This window comes from Sarcophilus harrisii, chromosome 4 (assembly GCF_902635505.1).
Source record: "Sarcophilus harrisii chromosome 4, mSarHar1.11, whole genome shotgun sequence".
NCBI lineage: Eukaryota > Metazoa > Chordata > Mammalia > Dasyuromorphia > Dasyuridae > Sarcophilus > Sarcophilus harrisii.
The window spans coordinates 382,315,029-382,334,794 of record NC_045429.1 but is presented as its reverse complement, the minus strand read 5'-3'; the positions used below and the strand labels follow the sequence as shown (position 1 = coordinate 382,334,794).

General features: G+C 34.7%; 1 protein-coding gene across 8 annotated transcripts in view; it reads right to left on the bottom strand.

Moving 5' to 3' along the window:
- The window catches only part of CATSPERE (catsper channel auxiliary subunit epsilon), a 183,207-nt gene that overhangs the window by 43,218 nt on the left and 120,223 nt on the right, over window positions 1-19,766 (bottom strand). For all 8 annotated transcript variants that reach the window (XM_031966983.1, XM_031966978.1, XM_031966977.1 and 5 more), the window contains 3 exons: window positions 15,724-15,799; window positions 12,093-12,145; window positions 6,211-6,261 (listed from right to left, as the gene is read on the bottom strand). In XM_031966983.1, the coding sequence (XP_031822843.1) occupies window positions 6,211-6,261; window positions 12,093-12,145; window positions 15,724-15,799 (180 nt within the window). The remainder of the gene's footprint in view (window positions 1-6,210; window positions 6,262-12,092; window positions 12,146-15,723; window positions 15,800-19,766) is intronic.

The following is a 19,766-nucleotide window of genomic DNA, read 5'->3' as shown; positions in this document are numbered from 1 at the left end:
TCTATGGGCAACATGAAATCTAATAGAACTGAAAGATGAACAGCTCTCATTGCAAGAGAACTACTTGTTTGTTTCATCACCTTCATATCACCAATACTGTTTTCTATCTACCTAAACTCAATAAAATTTCATGGATGTGCCCATGTAGCAAACACTGGCATTTAATAGATTGTATCATTGTAAGAAGAAGAGACAGAGTATGAGAGATGAAAGCAATATGTGGTACAGAATGTTGGACTGATCATAGATGGTTTCTCTCCAAGTTAAACATTCACATTCCCCCAAAAGTGGTAGCCCCAAGGCAAGATGACTACCAGAAGAATTAATGTCAACAGATTAGAGCATTTGGTAGCATGAACAGTTTGTTGCTATCTTAGAGGGAAATCTGAGTCAACATATATTTTGGCATCAGTGGAGAAGTAAAGGAGTGGATAGTTTCAGAGATTTGGTGTACAGCACTGTCTTTACCCATCTGAACCAGAAAATTCACAACAAAGATTGGTTTGATAAAAATAAAGAAATTCAGAAGCTGCTAAATAAAAAATGAGTATCCCACAGGATCTATCAGAAGAAAGTTCATCTACCTCTTAAGGCAGCATTTAACTCTGTCAAAAGTAGAGAGATATAGAATTCTTGGCTCAGTAAGAAAACAGATGAAAATCAGTTCTGTGCTGATAGTAAAGTGCTCTTAAGATGCCCTGAAGACTATTTATAGTCCAAAGACCTATGATATATCTCACTTCCTCGGCGCTGATGTAATTAGGAATAACAACATTTTCCTGGATAGATGGACTCTTCTAAATAGACCATCTTCAATGCTCAAGCCATTGACTTTATAACTTAGGTTGAAGTCAAGCCATCTCTAGCAGAATTTCCAACTGAAGAGATTTTGAATGTCATTAGGCTCCTCTTGTGTGGCAAAGCATCTTGTGGTGATTCTATTCCACCTGAGATTTATAAGGCAGAGTTCCACTGCTCATACAAAAGTTGATGAAAATTTTCTCAGTTATATGGCAAGAGAAGGAAATTCCCTAGAACTTCAATGATTCCTCCATTGTCCATCTGTATAAAGGAAAAGAGATTGTCCTCTGTCAGAGTGTGTGTGTGCGTGCGCGTGTGTGTCTTTGTCTTAGTTACTGCCAGCAAAATTCTTGTCAGTGTCCTTCTTCATAAGATTATCCTTCACCTGGAAGATAGCCATTTACCCAAGAGCCAGTATGGTTTCAGAAAGCCTGAGGAATATTGATAAGAAATTTTCTGCTTTTTTACTCCAGGAGAAATACATACATTTTCCTAAAAGACTAAATTATAGGGAACTTATACAAGCAAGAAGCTTATACAGAGGTCAGAAGATGGTCTCAAGATCTCTCTGAAGAATTTAGAAAATGGTTATGAAACATGGGAGATTCTGGCTTAGTAGTTGCCAGCATGATAGGCCCACATCAAAGCAAATTTGAGCAAAGTAGAATTACAGTAATTATAAAGAAATTTGAGATGCACAAATTTAGAGACATCTCCGTTCCAAATAGTCATGTGGACTCTCTTTGCCCAACCTCTGACAGAACCTTCTGACCTTGTATTGATTGGTCTGATCAGTCACAGTCAGACATACTTGCCTTTACTCCAATGTAGTGATGTCATTTTGGTCCTCTTTGAGTATCAAGGGCAACCAACATCACCAATGAGTTAAGGGACCAAGGAGGTGGTCGTTTGATTGTTACATAGGATTCTTTGGTCGTCTTGTCTAACAGTGCTCATAATGCTGTTCAATCGTTTCAGCTCTGTCTGATTCTTTATGGTCCCATTTGAGATTTTCTTTTCAAAGATACTGTAGTGGTTTGCAATTTCTTTCTCCAGGTCATTCTCCAGCTAAGTGATTTGCCTAAGGTCACCCAACTAGTAAGTGTGTGAGGTCCCATTTGAACTTAGGTCTTCCTGACTCTAGGTCCAGCCCTCTATCCTCTCTGTTACTTAGCTAGTTAGGATAAGTTATATACATAACTTCATGATGAAGATAATTATAGATAATGCACCAACCCTTGTTGAAGATAATTGTAGTGAAGAAAACTAAAATTTCCCTCTCCTTTGTTGGAAACTCTTCTCTTTTGGCATTAGCACCTATGTTACGAGGAAGAAACCTCTGTTCCTTTTTTTGTGGAAAGTTGCAACAAAGAGCCTTGGGTAATACATATATGCAGAGCCAAGATGTTCTAAAGGAAAATAGAATGTCTTTTTCAAATCCCAAGACTTAGATGGTGGTCCAAGAGATGAAGCAGCACATTTGTCTGGGTAGTGGAGAAAGAAGCAGATAAACACCTAAAAATTTGTCATAATCCATTTCAAAATGGAAGTCAGATTTTTATTGACCAATCCTCAAAGAGTAGGGATATTTTTACAGACACCCAGAATGATCCTGGTAAGGGAGGGTTTTGTGACCCAGTGTAAAACTACCTTCATATTTCAATGGATCTTATTTTTGTAGGTCTCCCTCCATTGGTACAGAGTGTAATCCTGCCATACTTTCTCATAACTCTTCTCTATGTTCTCCTCTAAATCCTTTACAAAAAGACTAGGTAATGTTCTATGAGCTTCCTTATAGATTTCTGGCTACTTCATGTGTTTATTGTTATAATTGCTATTGTTTAATACTACATGAATGTCCCGTTTTCTTTTTTCAGCATACATCTTTCTAATGATATCCATAATCCTGCTCTTTTTGCACAATTCTTTGTTGGTGAAATAATGAAATCTACCACCCACCACAGGCCTCTTCACATTCCTTTGGGTGCCCAGAAATCTGAATTCTTTGTAGACTATGTATCTACATAGTATAATTAGAAGAACATTGGTGTTAGAAAATGGCTCTTTGTTTCAGATGGAGTCTTGGGTTTATTAAAAACACTGAACAATTTCCAAATGCAATTTAGCTTGCTTTTCTCTTATATTAAGTTCTAGGTTTCCCACCAATGGTATTGTTTCAACATAAATGTATCTATGGACTAGCCAACTGCATATCATTTTCTAGCTAGCAAGGCACGCTTCATCTACTTGTTTTTCCCATATGCATAGTTAGATCAAATAGATTAGACTTGAAGTCTAGAAAATCCAAATTTGAACGCTGCCTCAGACACTTATTAGCTATATGACTTTCACTTCTCTAAGCTTCCAGTTTCCCTCTCAGTAGAATGGGGACAATAACAACTCCTATTACACAGAGTTGTTATGATCATAAAATGAGATAATGGATGTAAAATGCTTTACAAATTTTAAAGTGATATTTAAATAATATTGCTAAATAAGTTAATCATTTTTATTTATACCTTTTGTTTCTGTAAACCCTCATTTGTGAATATGTGACTTTTCCTGTGACAAAAATTGAAGAGCTTCTTTCTCATTATGCTAATTTTCCCTACCAAGGACATTGATTGTTGCTTTGGATCTCACAGAACAAAATGGCTAATGTGACTTTAATATCTGAAATTAGAAAGACAATAGCAAAAACTCATTACCCTTGCCAAAATCAAGTCACTGGGCTCAAATGAACTCTGTCCTCAAGTAATGAAACCATGTGCAAATATGGTGACCAAGCCACTTGTCAATGGTATCTCAAAAAGAGTGGAAAATGAGAGAGAGATTGCAGATGGGAAAAAAGTAAATACTGTCCCTACTTCCCCAAAAGAATAGATAGAGACTGAAAATTATAGACCAGTGAGTTTGACTTTGAGTCATGGAAAAGTTCTAGAATTTATTATTAAGGAGACATTAGTGAACAACTTAAAAGAAGATGATCACAAAGAGCCAGCATGGTTTCATCAAGAAGAGGTCATGTCAGAAAAACCTCATTTCTCTTTTTTGGTAGCATTACTAACCCAGCAGATCAGGATAATATTGTATATATGTTTACCTACTTCTTGGCCAAGTATTTTAGAGATTATCTCCTCTGTTTTGTGGAAAAGGTGGAGAGAGTTGAAGAAAGTGATTAAAAAAAACAATTAGATGGATTGGGAACTCATTTAATATCTGGATTCAAAGAATTAGTTACTCATGTTTTAAGATCAGTAAAGAAAGAGGTCTCAAGGTCTTTATAGATTTGTAAATTTAGCTCTTTTATAATCCAAGATCCAAACAACTATAGAATCATGACTCTTCTTTTGAACATCTTTAGGTTAAGATATTTCTGTTTCTATTTCCAAAATTATCATTTTAGGATTGCTTTAATAGCTTCTTAATTGGTCTCCCTCCAAATATCATTTTAGTTCATAAGGATAATTCACCCATGCTCTAATACTGTAACACTCCACTACTCCAATAGATGTTGTCATAGATGTAAATATCCCCATCTATGCCTGCGGATTTGATGCAACCCTCATTTATGTTTTTCCATAACTTTGTCATGGTGGTTCCACCTAATATGCTGGGAATTTTTCCGAATGTTGTGAGGATACAATCAGACCTGGTTAGCTTCTCATTCATAACTCTCATCCTGAATACAAGTCATTATCTTTTTCAATAATACATTATTTTGATGATATTTGCACTGCTTCCATATACAATTTCTTATGCAATGTGTTCTAGTCTATGTGCATTTTCATTATCTTTTAAATGGAAGCTCATGAACTATTATTTTGTTTTACTTTGCAAATTTTTAATATTTTTATTTAGAGTTATGAGTTCCAAATTCTGTCCTTCTCTCCCTCCACTCACACCGCTCCCCCCCCCCCAAAGGATTTAACAATTGGACATAGGTTAAACATGTGGAATTCAGTAAAACATTTCCATATTAGTCATTTTGTCTAAGAAGCTTCAAATGAAAGAAAAAATGAAAGGAAGAAAATAAAAAAATAGCATTTGTCAGTCTGTATTCAAACAATACCAGTTATTTCTCTGGAGGCAGATAATATGCTTCATCATTAGTCCTTTGAGATCCTCTTGGATCATTGTATTGCTGAGAATGGTTAAGTCATTCACAATTCTTAAACAAACAATATTACTGTTACTGTGTATAGGGTTTTCTAGATCTGTTCATTTCACTATGCATCATCAGTTCATTTAAGTTTTTTGAGGTTTCTCTGACATCATCCTGCTTGTCATTTCTTATAGCACAATAATATTCTGTTACAGTCATATACCACAGCTTATTTAGCCATTCCCAATTGAGGAGCATTCTTTTGATTTCTACTTTTTAACCATCATAGAAAAAACCCTGCTATAAATATTTTTGTACAATTAGGTCCTTTACCCTTTTGTTGGATGTCTGGGTTAAAGAGTATGCACGGTTTTATAACATGAACCTCTACCTAAAGAGGCCATCTGGGGGACCCATGCCATGCCATGAATCATGACCCCAGATAACATATACATTTTAAAAGCTTAGTTTGTTTGGCATTTAAGGCCTTTTTTTTTTGATGTGACTCCAGCCTGCATTTATTTCTAGACTCATTTCCTAATCCTCCTTTTTACATAAATACATATTCATCCTCTGTAAAGTACATCTTGCTATTACAGAATTTAATTTCCCATGCCTATGCCTTTTGCGTAAAAGGTTCCCATGCAAAAAATGCATTGCATTCTCCTAAACCTTGCCTCTTAAGACTCCCCAGCTTCTTTCAGGGCTAAGTTCCATAGCTATAGGAAGTTTATCCCAATTTTCCCCAATTAGTAGGGCTCTCTCCTGGAAATTACTGGGTAATTACTTCATATATATCTGTATTTACTTCTTTGTGTACCTGTTGTTTTTCTCAGGAGACTCTAATTTTCTTGAGCATAAGGACTGTTTTATTTCTGTTTTTGTATCCTCAATGCCTGGCACAATGCCTGGCATATAATAGGGATAAGGTTTATCTTTGTGATTTCATTGGCACTAAGAATTCCTGGAAGAGGAAAAACACTTTATCAATGTATGTTGGAACCTTTTCTATAGATAGATAGATAGCTTATAGATAGCTGTTTGGGACACTGAGAGTAAAGGACTTGTCTAGGATCATATAGCCAGTATATATCTCACAAAGGGTTTTCCTGGACCTAAGACCAGTTTTTGAATCATAATACCACACTGTCTCTTGAAGAAATTAATGAATTATAATGTTTTACACTTAGGAAACTTGGTGTTAAATCTGAATCCTTTCTTCCCAATGAATATTCATTGATCACAATATTGATACCCTTATTAATATAGATTTCTGTTACTTTAAATATTAAAATATTTCTTACTTTTCAATTTCATATTTCAGGTTTTCATGTCGACATTTTTTATTTTCATATCTGTGCAAAAATGAAAGAATATCAATAAAAACAAATATCATGAAGAAATTGATACTATTTGTAGTCATAGGAAAAGGTACTCCAAATCACTATTAACCAGAGAAATGCAAATTAAGACAACTCTGAGATATCACTACACACCTGTCAGATTGGCTAAAATGAGAGGAAAAGATAATGATGAATGTTGAAGGGGATGTGGGAAAACTGGGGCACTGATACATTGTTGGTGGAACTGTAAACAGATCCAACCATTCTGGAGAGCAATTTGGAACTATGCTCAAAAAGTTATCAAACTGTGCATACCCTTTGGCCCAGCAGTGTTTCTATTAGGCTTATATCCCAAAAAGATCTTAAAAGAGGGAAGGGGACCCACATGTGCAAAAATGTTTGTGGCAGCCTTCTTTGTAGTGGCTAGAAACTGGAAACTGAATGGATGCCTAACAATTGGATAATGGCTGAATACATTTTGAAATTTGAATGTTATGGAACATTATTGTTCTAATAAACAACCAGCAGGATGATTTCAGAGAGCCTTGGAAAGACTTAAATGAACTGATGCTAAGTGAAATGAGCAGAACCAGGAGATCATTATATATGGCAACAAGAAGACTATATAATGATCAATTCTGATGAACGTGGCCCTCTTCAACAATGAGATGACTTAAACCAGTTTCAATTGTTCAGTAATGAAGAGAGTCATTACACCCAAAGAGAGAATTGTGGAAACTGAGTGTGAACCACAACAAGTATTTTCATGCTTTCTGTTGATCTTTGCTTGCATTTTGTTTTCCTTCTCAGGTTTATTTTTCTTTCTAGATCCTATTTTTTTTTTTTTGTGCAGCGAGATAACTCTATAAATATGTATACATATATTGGATTTAACATAAATGTTAACATATTTAATATGTATTGGACTACCTGCCATCTAGGGGAGGGGATGTGGGAGAAGGAGGGAAAAATTTAGAACAGAAAGTTTTCCAATGGTCAATGTTGAAAAATTACCCATGCATATGTTTTGTAAAGAAAAACTTTAATTAAAAAAAACAAATATAGTGTGAGAAATTTTTTCATTTATAATATTTGTACTACTTAATAGTATATGGCTAAAACTCAAATGTTCTCCTACTATGGTTTCCTCTACTTGGAATATATTCCACTCTCTCTGTACTTTTATCAGAGTCAGAATAAACATTTATAAAGTGCCTAATATATGTTAGGCACTGTATTAAGTGGTGATTTATGAAGAAAGGCATAGGACAATCCCTGAAAACTTGGAACATACAGATTAACGGAGGAAAGCAACACATAAAAACAAGCTGAAATGCTGGGGAATGGTAAATAAAGTAGTAGGGATATGGGAAGGAAGATGATAAAGTGTTGCAGTTAGGATTAGAAATAATCTGAGGAGTTCTGAGTTACAAGTGGACTTCATTTTGTGGAATAATGAGTTTCTGGAGATCATGTAGTCCAATAGATCAGCCAGCAAGGATTTTGCCAAAATCTTGCCCATTCTTCAAAGCCTAAATTCAAATGTCAACCTTCTTTAGGAAGTGTTTTTTGATTTCCCCAGTCAGGTAGGATCTCTTTTTTCCTCTGTGCCCTCATAGTATTCTGTGCCTTTTTCACGGAACTTAACATTTTGACTTAAATATATTGTTGAGTTCTGGCTTTTTGGCTTTTCTAGATTGTAAGTTGCTAAAGGGCAAAGAAGAGTGTAGTAAATAATCAATATTCAAAATCTGAATTTTGCCCGTTGTGGAATTTAAGAAATTCTTTTTGAGTTGAATTTATTCCTTATAAAAATCTGACAAGATTAAATAAAATTATGTGAACAATTTTTTTCAATAAAATTTTTAGATTTTTTTTTAGATTTATTTTTTTTTCTAGCTTTTAGTGATTGAAAGATTGTTTCTTAGATGAACTCATTTCACTGATGTCCAGACTATGATAATATTTTCTGGCTATCCTCAGAAAGCTCAAAAGTAGTGATGATTGGTACTATAATCAATTTTTTCAATAAAACTAATTAAGCAGGAATGTATATTAACTGAATGATTAGAGTTTTGAGACTAGATTTAGAAGATCTGAAGGAGATAGTAGGTTCCCTCTCTTTGGAAGCAGAGCCTGGATAGTTACTTTTTTATAATATATGTCATAATGTGATTCTTTTCATGTATAGGTTGGACTATGACTTCTTGGAGTCCCTTCTCTCTTGGAAATTCTATGATTTTATGGATGTGGAATATTATGGAGGAGTAATTTCCTGCCCACATTGGCCCCTAAACTACTTGAAGGAGAGGAAACGTGATTTTAGGGTTTCCTAGGAGGCCAGATGGACTTCTGAAGAGTTAGACCCAATTAAGATCTCCCTTTAAGTCTATAGTGGCCCAAGAAAAGTCCTCTTCAGTAAGAAATTTGGAATAATTGGTATTTAAAACAGTAGATGGAATAGAAATTATCCTCTGGCTAAAGAATTCCTAGATTCATTCCAATTTGAACCTAGAGGAAGACTCTTTGGGAAAGGAGAATACTAGATGTTTTTCCCTATCACTTTTCTCTTCAAAACTTCCTCTGTGCTTCTATGGGCATTTGGATTATCCTGTGGGTGGAGTAAGACATCATCCTGGGCTGAAAACTATGTATTTGTGAAAGCAAAAGGCTAGTGTATATGCCCTTGAAGATATGTTATGGTTAACTTTAACTAAATGTTGGAAGAATGACTGTCAAAATTCACTATTGAAGAGATTGATTTATTCATTAATGAATTCAAGAGCTTTTAACCTGGGTTCCATGAACTTAAACTGCTTTTATGAACATTGTATTTCCATATAATATTTCCTTTGTAATACTATGTGTTTTGTGCATCTAAAAACATTTTAGATTTCACCAGATTGCTAAGGGAGTTAATGAAAAGGTTAAGAATAGAAATATTGAATGATAGCTTACTTAATTTTAGATATGACTATGTGTTTTTACAAACATGATAACTTAATTTTATTTTTCAGAAGGACAAGCTCCTAAAAGATAAATATATTTAATATTAATTTAGCTGTATTTACACAGGTTGAGACTGATTCCCCCTTTTTTTCCATATTTCTCCACAGTCCCGCCATTTAGGGAAGACTGGTATAGAACAACCTAGAATGACCTTTTTAGAAATAATTCATTTACTCCAAACTAGGCCTATCTACAGTTATTACAATTCAATATTTTTATAGTATATAGCATTATACAGAAATGTAAACTTGGCTACATAATAATACCAAGGAAAAAGTTGGATCAAGGTCTTGTAAAACCAGATATTTTCTTGGTCAAGTAAGGGAGGTTTGATAGTGCTAGAAAAAGGGATAGACTTCCCTAAACAGACAGCAAAGAAAGAAGAAAAAGGAATTATATGTACCAAAATATTTACTGTAGGTTTTTTTGGTAGTCTCCCAGAACTAAAGGATAGCCTCCTATTCAGGAAAGTTTAAACAAAATATGGCATAGGAATATGATAGAATATAATTTTCCCATAAGAAATGATGAAATGGGAAGCAACAAACTGGGAAAACATTTTTACAGTTAAAGGTTCTGATGAAGGCCTCATTTCCAAAATATATAGGGAATTTACTCTAATTTATAAGAAATCAAGCCATTCTCCAATTGATAAATGGTCAAAGGATATGAACAGACAATTTTCTGATGATGAAATTGAAACTATTTCCATTCATATGAAAGAGTGTTCCAAATCACTATTGATCAAAGAAATGCAAATTAAGACAACTCTGAGATACCACCACACACCTGTCAGATTGGCTAAGATGACAGGAAAAGATAATGCGGAATGTTGGAGGGGATGCAGGAAAACTGGGACATTGATGCATTGCTGGTGGAGTTGTGAATGAATCCAACCATTCTGGAAAGCAATCTGGAATTATGCCCCCAAAATTATCAAACTGTGTATACTCTTTGATCCAGCAGTGTTACTACTGGGCTTATATCCCAAAGAGATAATAAAGAAGGGAAAGGGACCTGTATGTGCCAAAATGTTTGTGGCAGCCCTGTTTATAGTGGCTAGAAACTGGAAAATGATTGCACGCCCATCAATTGGAGAATGGTTGTGTAAATTGTGATATATGAATGTTATAGAATATTATTATTCTGTAAGAAATGACCAGGAGGATGAATACAGAGAGGCTTGGAGAGACTTACATGAACTAATGCTAAGTGAAATGAGCATAACCAGGAGATCATTATATACTTCAACAACAATACTGTATGAGGATGTATTCTGATGGAAGTGGACATCTTCGACAAAGAGAAGATCTAATTCGGTTCCAATTAATCAATAATGGACAGAATCAGCTACACCCAGAGAAGGAACACTGGGAAATGAGTGTGAACTGTTTGCATTTTTGTTTTTCTTCACAGGTTATTTTTACCTTCTGAATCAAATTCTTCTTGGGCAGCAAGAAAACTGTATGGTTCTGCACACATATATTGTATCTAGGATATACTATAACATATTTAACATGTATAAGACTGCCTGCCATCTAGGGGAGGGGGTAAAGGAAGGGAAGGGAAAAGTTGGAACAGAAGTGAGTACAAGGGATAATGTTGTAAAAAATTACCCATGCATATGTTCTATCAATAAAAAAATGATGAAATGGACAATTTCAGCAGAAAATGGAAAGACCACTATAAATAATAAATAAAACTAGGAAAACAATCTATACAGTAACAACATTGTAGAGAAAAATGCATTCTGATCAACACAATAATATTGTGTCCTGCTTTCTAGAGCCCCCAAGTTGGGGTGACAAAATGTACCATTGCTTTCTAGTATCCCCACACCAGGGATTAAAAATATCCTGCCTTCTAGATCTTTCAAGTTGGGGTGACAAAACATACCATTGCTTTCTAGAACCCCCATGCTGGGATGATTAAAATATACCTTCCTAGTGGAGAAGTGATGAGGCGGGACTCCTGAGGATGGTGGAAAAGTGGAGTCCATTTATTTCAAGGACTTTCCCCTTTATATAATGTTAACAAAAACAACACTGTACACATGGGACCATATAAACAATGTGCTATGTAGTTTGCCACCTAGTATTACTCTTCCACTTGCTATCACTCTGCTTCAATCTAAACACAGGCTGTCACCACCCTCTGACTTCTCAGGAGGTGGAGAGCCCTTAGAGGAGATGGGAAGCCAAACCAGACATTGTTAGAAGGTTCCCTCTGGGCTGAAGGGTCTTATATCTTACCCACAGTCTCCCCACTGACTGTGACCCTCTACACAATAACAAACCAGGAATCTAGGAGAATAGATGAAATACATTATTCATCTCCTGACAGAGTAGTGATGAACTTAACATGCAGAATGAAACATACATTTTGGTATGGCCAGTATGGAAATTTGTTTTCCTTGATTCTCTAAATTTTCTCTAAATTTCTCTAAAATTCTCTAAATTAATCTGGTCCTTAAACAACAAATATATTACCTAATAAGAAGCCCATATACTCAAAGTTCCTCCTTTGTCCCCCAACTTCTTAGGTTCTTACAGAGCTTATGTAGGCATGATTTTCAAAAATAATGAATTGGAATTTCACATCATTACTTAGCAGCATTATGGAGGTTTGACTTAATAGTTTAATATAAGTTTAATATTTAATATTGAGTCCTTTTCAAACATCAAACTAATCGAAAAAATAAATGAATAATAATATCAAGTCATTTTGAATGAAAATACTAATCATTTGGCCAAAAATGCTGCTAATTATTCATTTTTTCCAATGAGTTATAAATACAGAGGAAAACAAACACAATATAATTAAAATAAACTTACCCTTTGAGTACAATGTGTCTTTTTGTATAACAGCCAACTAATACATGAATTGCCTAGGTAAGAAAGTAATTTAAATGGTGAGATCAGTGGGTATGATTCAGTTTACTTTGAACAATCTAAATCTAGGAAACAATAAATTTTTTAAAGTAACTTTAATATCCTTTTAAAGTATGATTCTGTGATAGTTCAATAATTTTGGTTCTCCTAATTTTTCAGGTCCTCTTATTTTACTGCTTTTTCCTACTCTCATCCTTTAGTATAGGTGCCCACTTCAACTCAATCCCTAGATATCTGCTCTTGTCCTTATACATTTACTGCCGGAAAGAACACATCTTCTCTTCATTTCAATGCTCAACTTTTTCACATTGATTTTCAAATTAACATTTCAAGCTCTAACTTGTCTTAAATTCCAATTTCATATTTTCACATGAATTCACATGAATGTTTTTCAGTCTCTTCAAATTCAGCAAGCTATGTCAATCAATAACTATTTTTATTAAGCACCTATCATATGCAAGACATTGTGCCATGTGGCCTATAGATGCAAAAAGAAGCAAAAAAAGAGAACCTATAATCTAACATGGAAGACAAGCAAGCAAAACATAGGTACAAAAAGGGTGCATAACAGATAAATACAAAATAATTAAAAAGAGGCAAGGCATTAGAAGAGGGCTTGGGAAAAGTTTAAGAGGGATTTTGGTTGGGACTTGAAGGGAGCCAATCAAGTCAATTAGTAGAAATGAAAAGGGCAAGAATTTGCATATGAGGGAAGAGTCAGAGAAAATGGAAATGTCAATGTGGAAAAGAATAAGGTGTAATAAGATTGGAAAAGTAAGGTGGAGGTGCTAAGTCATGAAAGGATATGAACACCAAACAGAGGATTTTGTCTTTGATGCTGGAAGCAATAGTCATTGGAGTGGGAAATAAGCAGGTCAGGCCTATGCTTTAGGAAAAATGCTGGGTTGCTCAATGGGATATGGTTGCAGTGAGGAAAGACTTCAGGCAGGTAGAACCACCAATAGGCTATTCTAATTGCCCAAGTATGAAGTGATGATGGCCTGCACCAGGGTAGTGGCAGTAATAAAGACAAGAAGTGGGTGTTTTCAAGAGATGTAATAAAGGTGAAATCCATAGGCCTTCTCAACAGATGCGATATGCACTGGGAATGAGGGAGTAGGTGAAAGATCGTGAGGAGTCAAATTTGGACTGGGGGATGAGTGGATGGTAAAGAATATCTGCCACTTTGCTTATAGGCTTTGTGGAACAAGTTATCAGTTGATGAATCTGTTCCAGTTTTATGCTTTTATTGAAAGAGGACTGAACCTAGATTCAAATCTTTGCTATGATACTACACTGTGCAATCTGGCTTCTGATCTCATTGCTCACCAGAAACTTTGTTTTCCAAAATTATCTAATTGGCAGAGACAATTTGATTTCTCTGGTAGTTAATATCTCCCTGTCACATCAACATTTCATTGATAGTTAATCAAACAAAAAGCATTTATTAAGCATTTATGTACTAGACACTCTTAATAAATCCTGGGCATATAAAGGCAAAAGAAGACAGTTTCTATTCTCAAGGAGCTCAAACTCTTTTAGGGGGAAGAGACAACATGCAATTATATCTATCTAAGATATACACAGCATAAAGGAGAGATAATTTCAAAGGGAAGGCATTGTATATATTTTGGAAATACATACATATGCATATATATACACATATGTATATATTTTGGAAATACATACATATGCATATATATATATATACACATATGTATAAATACATAAATGTGTACATGTGTTTTCCTTTGGTAGAATTGAAGATCCATGAGATCAAGGTCTGTTTCCTTTTTGTCTCTGTATATCTAGTCCCTGGCACATAGTTGTGGTTACTTGATGCTTGAGTGATTGAATCACTTAACCTCATAAAACCTGTTTTTTGTAGCTGAAAACTGGGGAATAGCACTTGTGTCATTCACCTTGTGGACACAAGTTCTATAATGCTTGTACTTCCCAATTAAATATGCTGTAGCATCCCATTTTGTGAACTGATGGAGTAGCACAACAACTAGCCAATTAGAAGGATCAATTCCATGAAATACTAGTGGTCCTTTGCAAAATAAACTAGCTGAACTTGGTGGTGCATGCAATTGTTGAAACCAGACGTCTTGCTTTCTGACTTATCTAAAAAGTGTTTGCAGATATTTTCTCCTTAGACCTCCCATTTCTACCTCATCTTCCAAGTTTTTGTATTTCTTCATTAACTCCCACTTAGTCATAAATACTTCCAAAAAGTCCCAAATATGTATGTATACCTCAGACTATCCCTATCTCCCTTTGAAGACTTGAGAAATCGTCTCTGCTCTAGCTTGCAAGCTTCTTCTTAGGCAATAAATACAGTAATAATCTTTGTAAACCATGATTGATCTGGCTCATTTCAGAACTTCTTTTTGAACTTGGGGTTTCTTCCAATTTAGGAGTTTACAAGGGTATTTATTTTGTCAACCTCAATATGAGTATGAGTAAATCATTGTGTGAACCTTAAAAAGAGGTATAAACGAGTTAACATTGCTTCCCTTTTCCTTTTTCCTTGTATATCTACAAGATGTAATAAAGGTGAAATCCATAGGCCTTCTCAACAGATGGGATATGCACTGGGGATGAGGGAGTAGATGAGAGATCATGAGGAGTCAAATTTGGACTGGGGGATGGGTGGATGGTAAAGAATATCTGCAAGCTTTGCAAGCTTCTGTGCTGCTTCTGTTCTATTTCTTTCTGTGTCCTTAGTTCTCACTAAGAAGGTATGGATGTTTCTGTCCTCTGTCCAGCAGCACATGTGTTTTCTCTAAGTGCAAGGTAGTCTTGCTGTTAGTGAAAGTCTGCTCATTTAAATATGTCTGAGTGGAGGGCACAAAAGAATTGTAAGCCAGGTTTATGTAAGTCATGATGTCAGGGTGGCAGCAGCTGATGAAAATTGAATACAGGTGAGGTTGTGGAAGACTCATCCTACAGCAACTTTGAAACCTTATTTATGTTTCACAGTAGAGGAACTTACTAAAGAAAGTACTATCAGATATGTGTAGGGCTGAAAGTATGAAAATGAATGAAAGTATTAAAATGATAGGGCAATAGGTATGGCTTCTGACATCATGTATTGTCTGACTCTTTTGGCATCAGTGGTCAGGAAATGGCAGACCTGGTTGGGGGCTTCCTTCAACCAACCAATATTTGCTTGCTCTTATTTAGTCTCACATTCTCTTGGCATTTCTGGACACATTTCCATTCTTTGTAATTCTACATTGTCTCTTTGTGTCCTTTAGAAAAGATTGTTTTGGAAAAGCTAGATGGGGCAGTGGAAAGAGTGTCAGCTCTGGAGTCAGAAGGACCTGCACTGAAATCCAGCCTCAGACACTTCTTTACTGTGTGTTCCTAGCCAACTCACTTAACCCTGATTGCTCCCCCCCCAAAAAAAAATTGCATTATCAATTCCATTCAAAAGCAGAAATCTAAATTTACAACTTCTTTTTCATATACAATGATTATTCAAAAAACCCACTTGAGTACTATACAACACTTTGAGAAGAGCACATAGATTATGTGAGTTATCAATTTTTATACCTCTGAAAGTTACCTGATTAGATGATGGACATGTTTTTGCAAATTGACTGGGTCTCAGCTGAATCATCACATGACCCATGTTTTCATCTCTAAGAAAAAGAATCCATTTATATTATCATTAAAGCACAGGAGAGAAAGTTATCTAATTAATAATCTTATCTCTTTGTAAAGGTATACACTTACAAGCAAGTGTAAAATGTTATACACATGGTATGATTAACCTACCAGGGAAAATTCTAAAGACTTGTAAAGTACCTTTTCTTTCTTTCTTTTTTTTTTTTTTTTTAAATTTTAATAGCCTTTTATTTACAGGTTATATGTATGGGTAATTTTACAGCATTGACAATTGCCAAACCTTTTGTTCCAACTTTTCCCCTCCTTCCTCCCACCCCCTCCCCTAGATGGCAGGATGACCAGTAGATGTTAAATATATTAAAGTATAAATTAAATACACAATAAGTATACATGACCAAATTGTTATTTTGTTGTACAAAAAGAATCAGACTCTGAAATATTGTACAATTAGCCTGTGAAGGAAATCCAAAATGCAGGCAGGCAAAAATATAGGGATTGGGAATTCAATGTAATGGTTCTTAGTCATCTCCCAGAATTCTTTCACTGGGTATAGCTAGTTCAGTTCATTACTGCTCCATTAGAAATGATTTGGTTGATCTCGTTGCTGAGGATGGCCAGGTCCATCAGAACTGATCATCATATAGTATTGTTGTTGAAGTATATAATGATCTCCTGGTCCTGCTCGTTTCACTCAGCATCAGTTCATGTAAGTCTCTCCAGGCCTTTCTGAAATCATCCTGTTGGTCATTTCTTACCGAATAATAATATTCCATAATATTCATGTACCACAATTTATTCAGCCATTCTCCAAGTGATGGACATCTACTCAGTTTCCAGTTTCTGGCCACTCTAAAGAGGGCTGCCACAAACATTCGTGGACATACAGGTCCCTTTCCCTTATTTATGATCTCTTTTAATAACACTGCTGGATCAAAGGGTATGCACAGTTTGATAACTTTTTGAGCATAGCTCTAAATTGCTCTCCAGAATGGTTGGATGTATTCACAATTCCATTAACAATGTATCAGTGTCCCTGTTTTCCCACATCCCCTCCAACATTCCACATTATCTTTCCCTGTCATTTTAGCCAGTCGTACAGGTGTGTAGTGGTATCTCAGAGTTGTCTTAATTTGCATTTCTCTGATTAATAATGACTTGGAGCATCTTTTCATATGGCTAGAAATAGTTTCAATTTCTTCATCTGAGAATTGTCTGTTCATATCCTTTGACCATTTTTCAATTGGAGAATGGCTTGATTTCTTATAAATTAGAGTCAATTCTCTATATATTTTGGAAATGAGTCCTTTATCAGAACCTTTGACTGTAAAAATATTTTCCCAGTGTACTGCTTCCCTTCTAATCTTGTCTGCATTAGTTTTGTTTGTACAAAAACTTTTCAATTTGATATAATCAAAATTTTCTATTTTGTGATCAGTAATGATCTTCTGTGGAAGAGTGGAATGAATCTTCTAGTTCTTCATAAATTCTTTCCTCTTCCACAGGTCTGAGGGGTAAACTATCCTATGTTCCTCTAATTTATTTATAATCTCATTCTTTATGCCTAGGTCATGAACCCATTTTGACCTTATCTTGGTGTATGGTGTTAAGTGTGGGTCGATGCCTAGTTTCTGCCATACTAGTTTCCAATTTTCCCAGCAATTTTTGTCAAACAATAAGTTCTTATCCCAAAAGCTGGGGTCTCTGGGTTTGTCAAACACTAGATTGCTATAGTTATTGACTGTTTTGTCCTTTGAACCTAACCTATTCCACTGATCAACTAATCTGTTCCTTAGCCAATACCAAATGGTTTTGGTAACTGCTGCTTTATAATATAATTTTAGATCTGGTATAGCTAGGCCACCTTCATTTGATTTTTTTTTTCATTAATTCCCTTGAAATTCTTGACCTTTTGTTTTTCCATATGAACTTTGTTGTTATTTTTTCTTGGTCATTAAAATAGTTTTTTGGGAGTCTGATTGGTATAGTGCTAAAGAGATAGATTAGTTTAGGTAGTATTGTCATCTTTATTATATTTTCTCGCCCTATCCAAGAGCATTTAATATTTTTCCAGGTTAGATCAGACTTAATCTGTGTGAAAAGTGTTTTGTAGTTTTGCTCATAAAATTTCTGATTTTCCCTTGGCAGATAGATTCCTAAGTATTTTATACTATCAGTAGTTACTTTAAATGGAATTTCTCTTTGTAACTCTGAGTGTTGGATTTTGTTAGTGATGTATAAGAATGCTGATGATTTATGTGGGTTTATTTTGTATCCTGCAACTTTGTTAAAGTTGTGGATTATTTCTAATAACTTTTTAGTAGAATCTCTGGGGTTCTCTAAGTATACCATCATATCATCAGCAAAGAGTGATAATTTGGTTTCCTCATTGCCTACTCTAATTCCTTTAATCTCTTAACTCTTATTGCCAAAGCTAGCATTTCTAATACAATATTGAATAGTAACAGTGATAGTGGGCAACCTTGCTTCATTCCTGAACTTATTGGGAATGGTTGCAGTTTTTCCCCATTACATGATGCTTACTGATGGTTTTAAATAGATGCTACTGATTATTTTAAGGAAAAGTTCATGTAGGTCCTATACTCTCAAGTGTTTTTTAATAGGAATGGATGTTGGATTTTATCAAATGCTTTTTCTGCATCTATTGAGATGATCATGTGGTTTTTGTTAATTTGGTTATTAATATGGCCAATTATACTGATAGTTTTCCTAATATTGAACCAGCCCTGCATTCCTGGTATAAATCCTACTTGATCATAGTGTATTATCCTCGGGATGATTTTCTGTAGTCTTTTTGCTAATATCTTATTTAAGATTTGAGTATCAATATTCATTAGAGAGATTGGTCTATAATTTTCTTTCTCTGTTTTCAACCTACCTGGTTTAGGTATCAGTACCATGTCTGTGTCATAAAAGGAATTTGGTAGGACTCCTTCATTCCCTATTTTATCAAATAATTTATATAGCATTGGGGCCAATTGTTCTTTAAATGTTTGATAGAATTCACAAGTAAATCCATCTGGTCCTGGGGATTTTTTCTTAGGGAGTTGATTAATGGCTTGTTCTATTTCTTTTTCTGAAATGGGACTATTCAAGCAATTTACTTCCTCCTCTGTTAATCTGGAAAGCCTATATTTTTGGAGGTAGTCATCCATTTCACTTAGGTTATCAAATTTATTGGTATAAAGTTGGGCAAAGTAACTCATTATTTCTCTAATTTCCTCTTCATTGGTGTAAAGTTCTCCCTTTTCATTTTTAAGACTACTAATTTGATTTTCCTCCTTCCTTTTTCTAATCATATTTACCAAAGGCTTATCTATTTTATTGGTTTTTTCATAGAACCAACTCTTAGTTTTATTTATTAGTTCAATAGTTTTTTATTTTTAATATTATTAATTTCTCCTTTTAATTTTAGAATTTTAAATTTAGTATTTGATTGGGGGTTTTTAATTTGGTCTTTTTCTAGCTTTTTTAGTTTCAAGCTCAATTCATTAATCTTTTCTTTCTCTGTTTTATTCAAGTAAGCATCTAAGGATATAAAATTTCCTCTTATTATTGCTTTGGCTGCATCCCACACATTTTGGTATGATGTCTCATCATTGTCATTATCTTGAGTGAATTTATTAATTGTATCTATAATTTGCTGTTTCACCCAATCATTCCTTAAGATGAGATTATTTAGTTTCCAATTACTTTGTGGTCTATTTACCCCTAACTTTTTGTTGAATGTAGTTTTTATTGCATCATGATCTGAAAAGAAAGCATTTACTTATTTCTGCCTTCCTGCACTTAATTTTGAGGTCTTTATGTCCTAATATATGGCCAATTTTTGTATAGGTTCCATGAACTGCTGAGAAGAAAGTATATTCCTTTCTGTCTCCATTCAGTTTTCTCCAAAGATCTATCATACTTAATTTTTCTAATATTATATTTACCTCTTTAATTTCTTTCTTATTTGTTTTG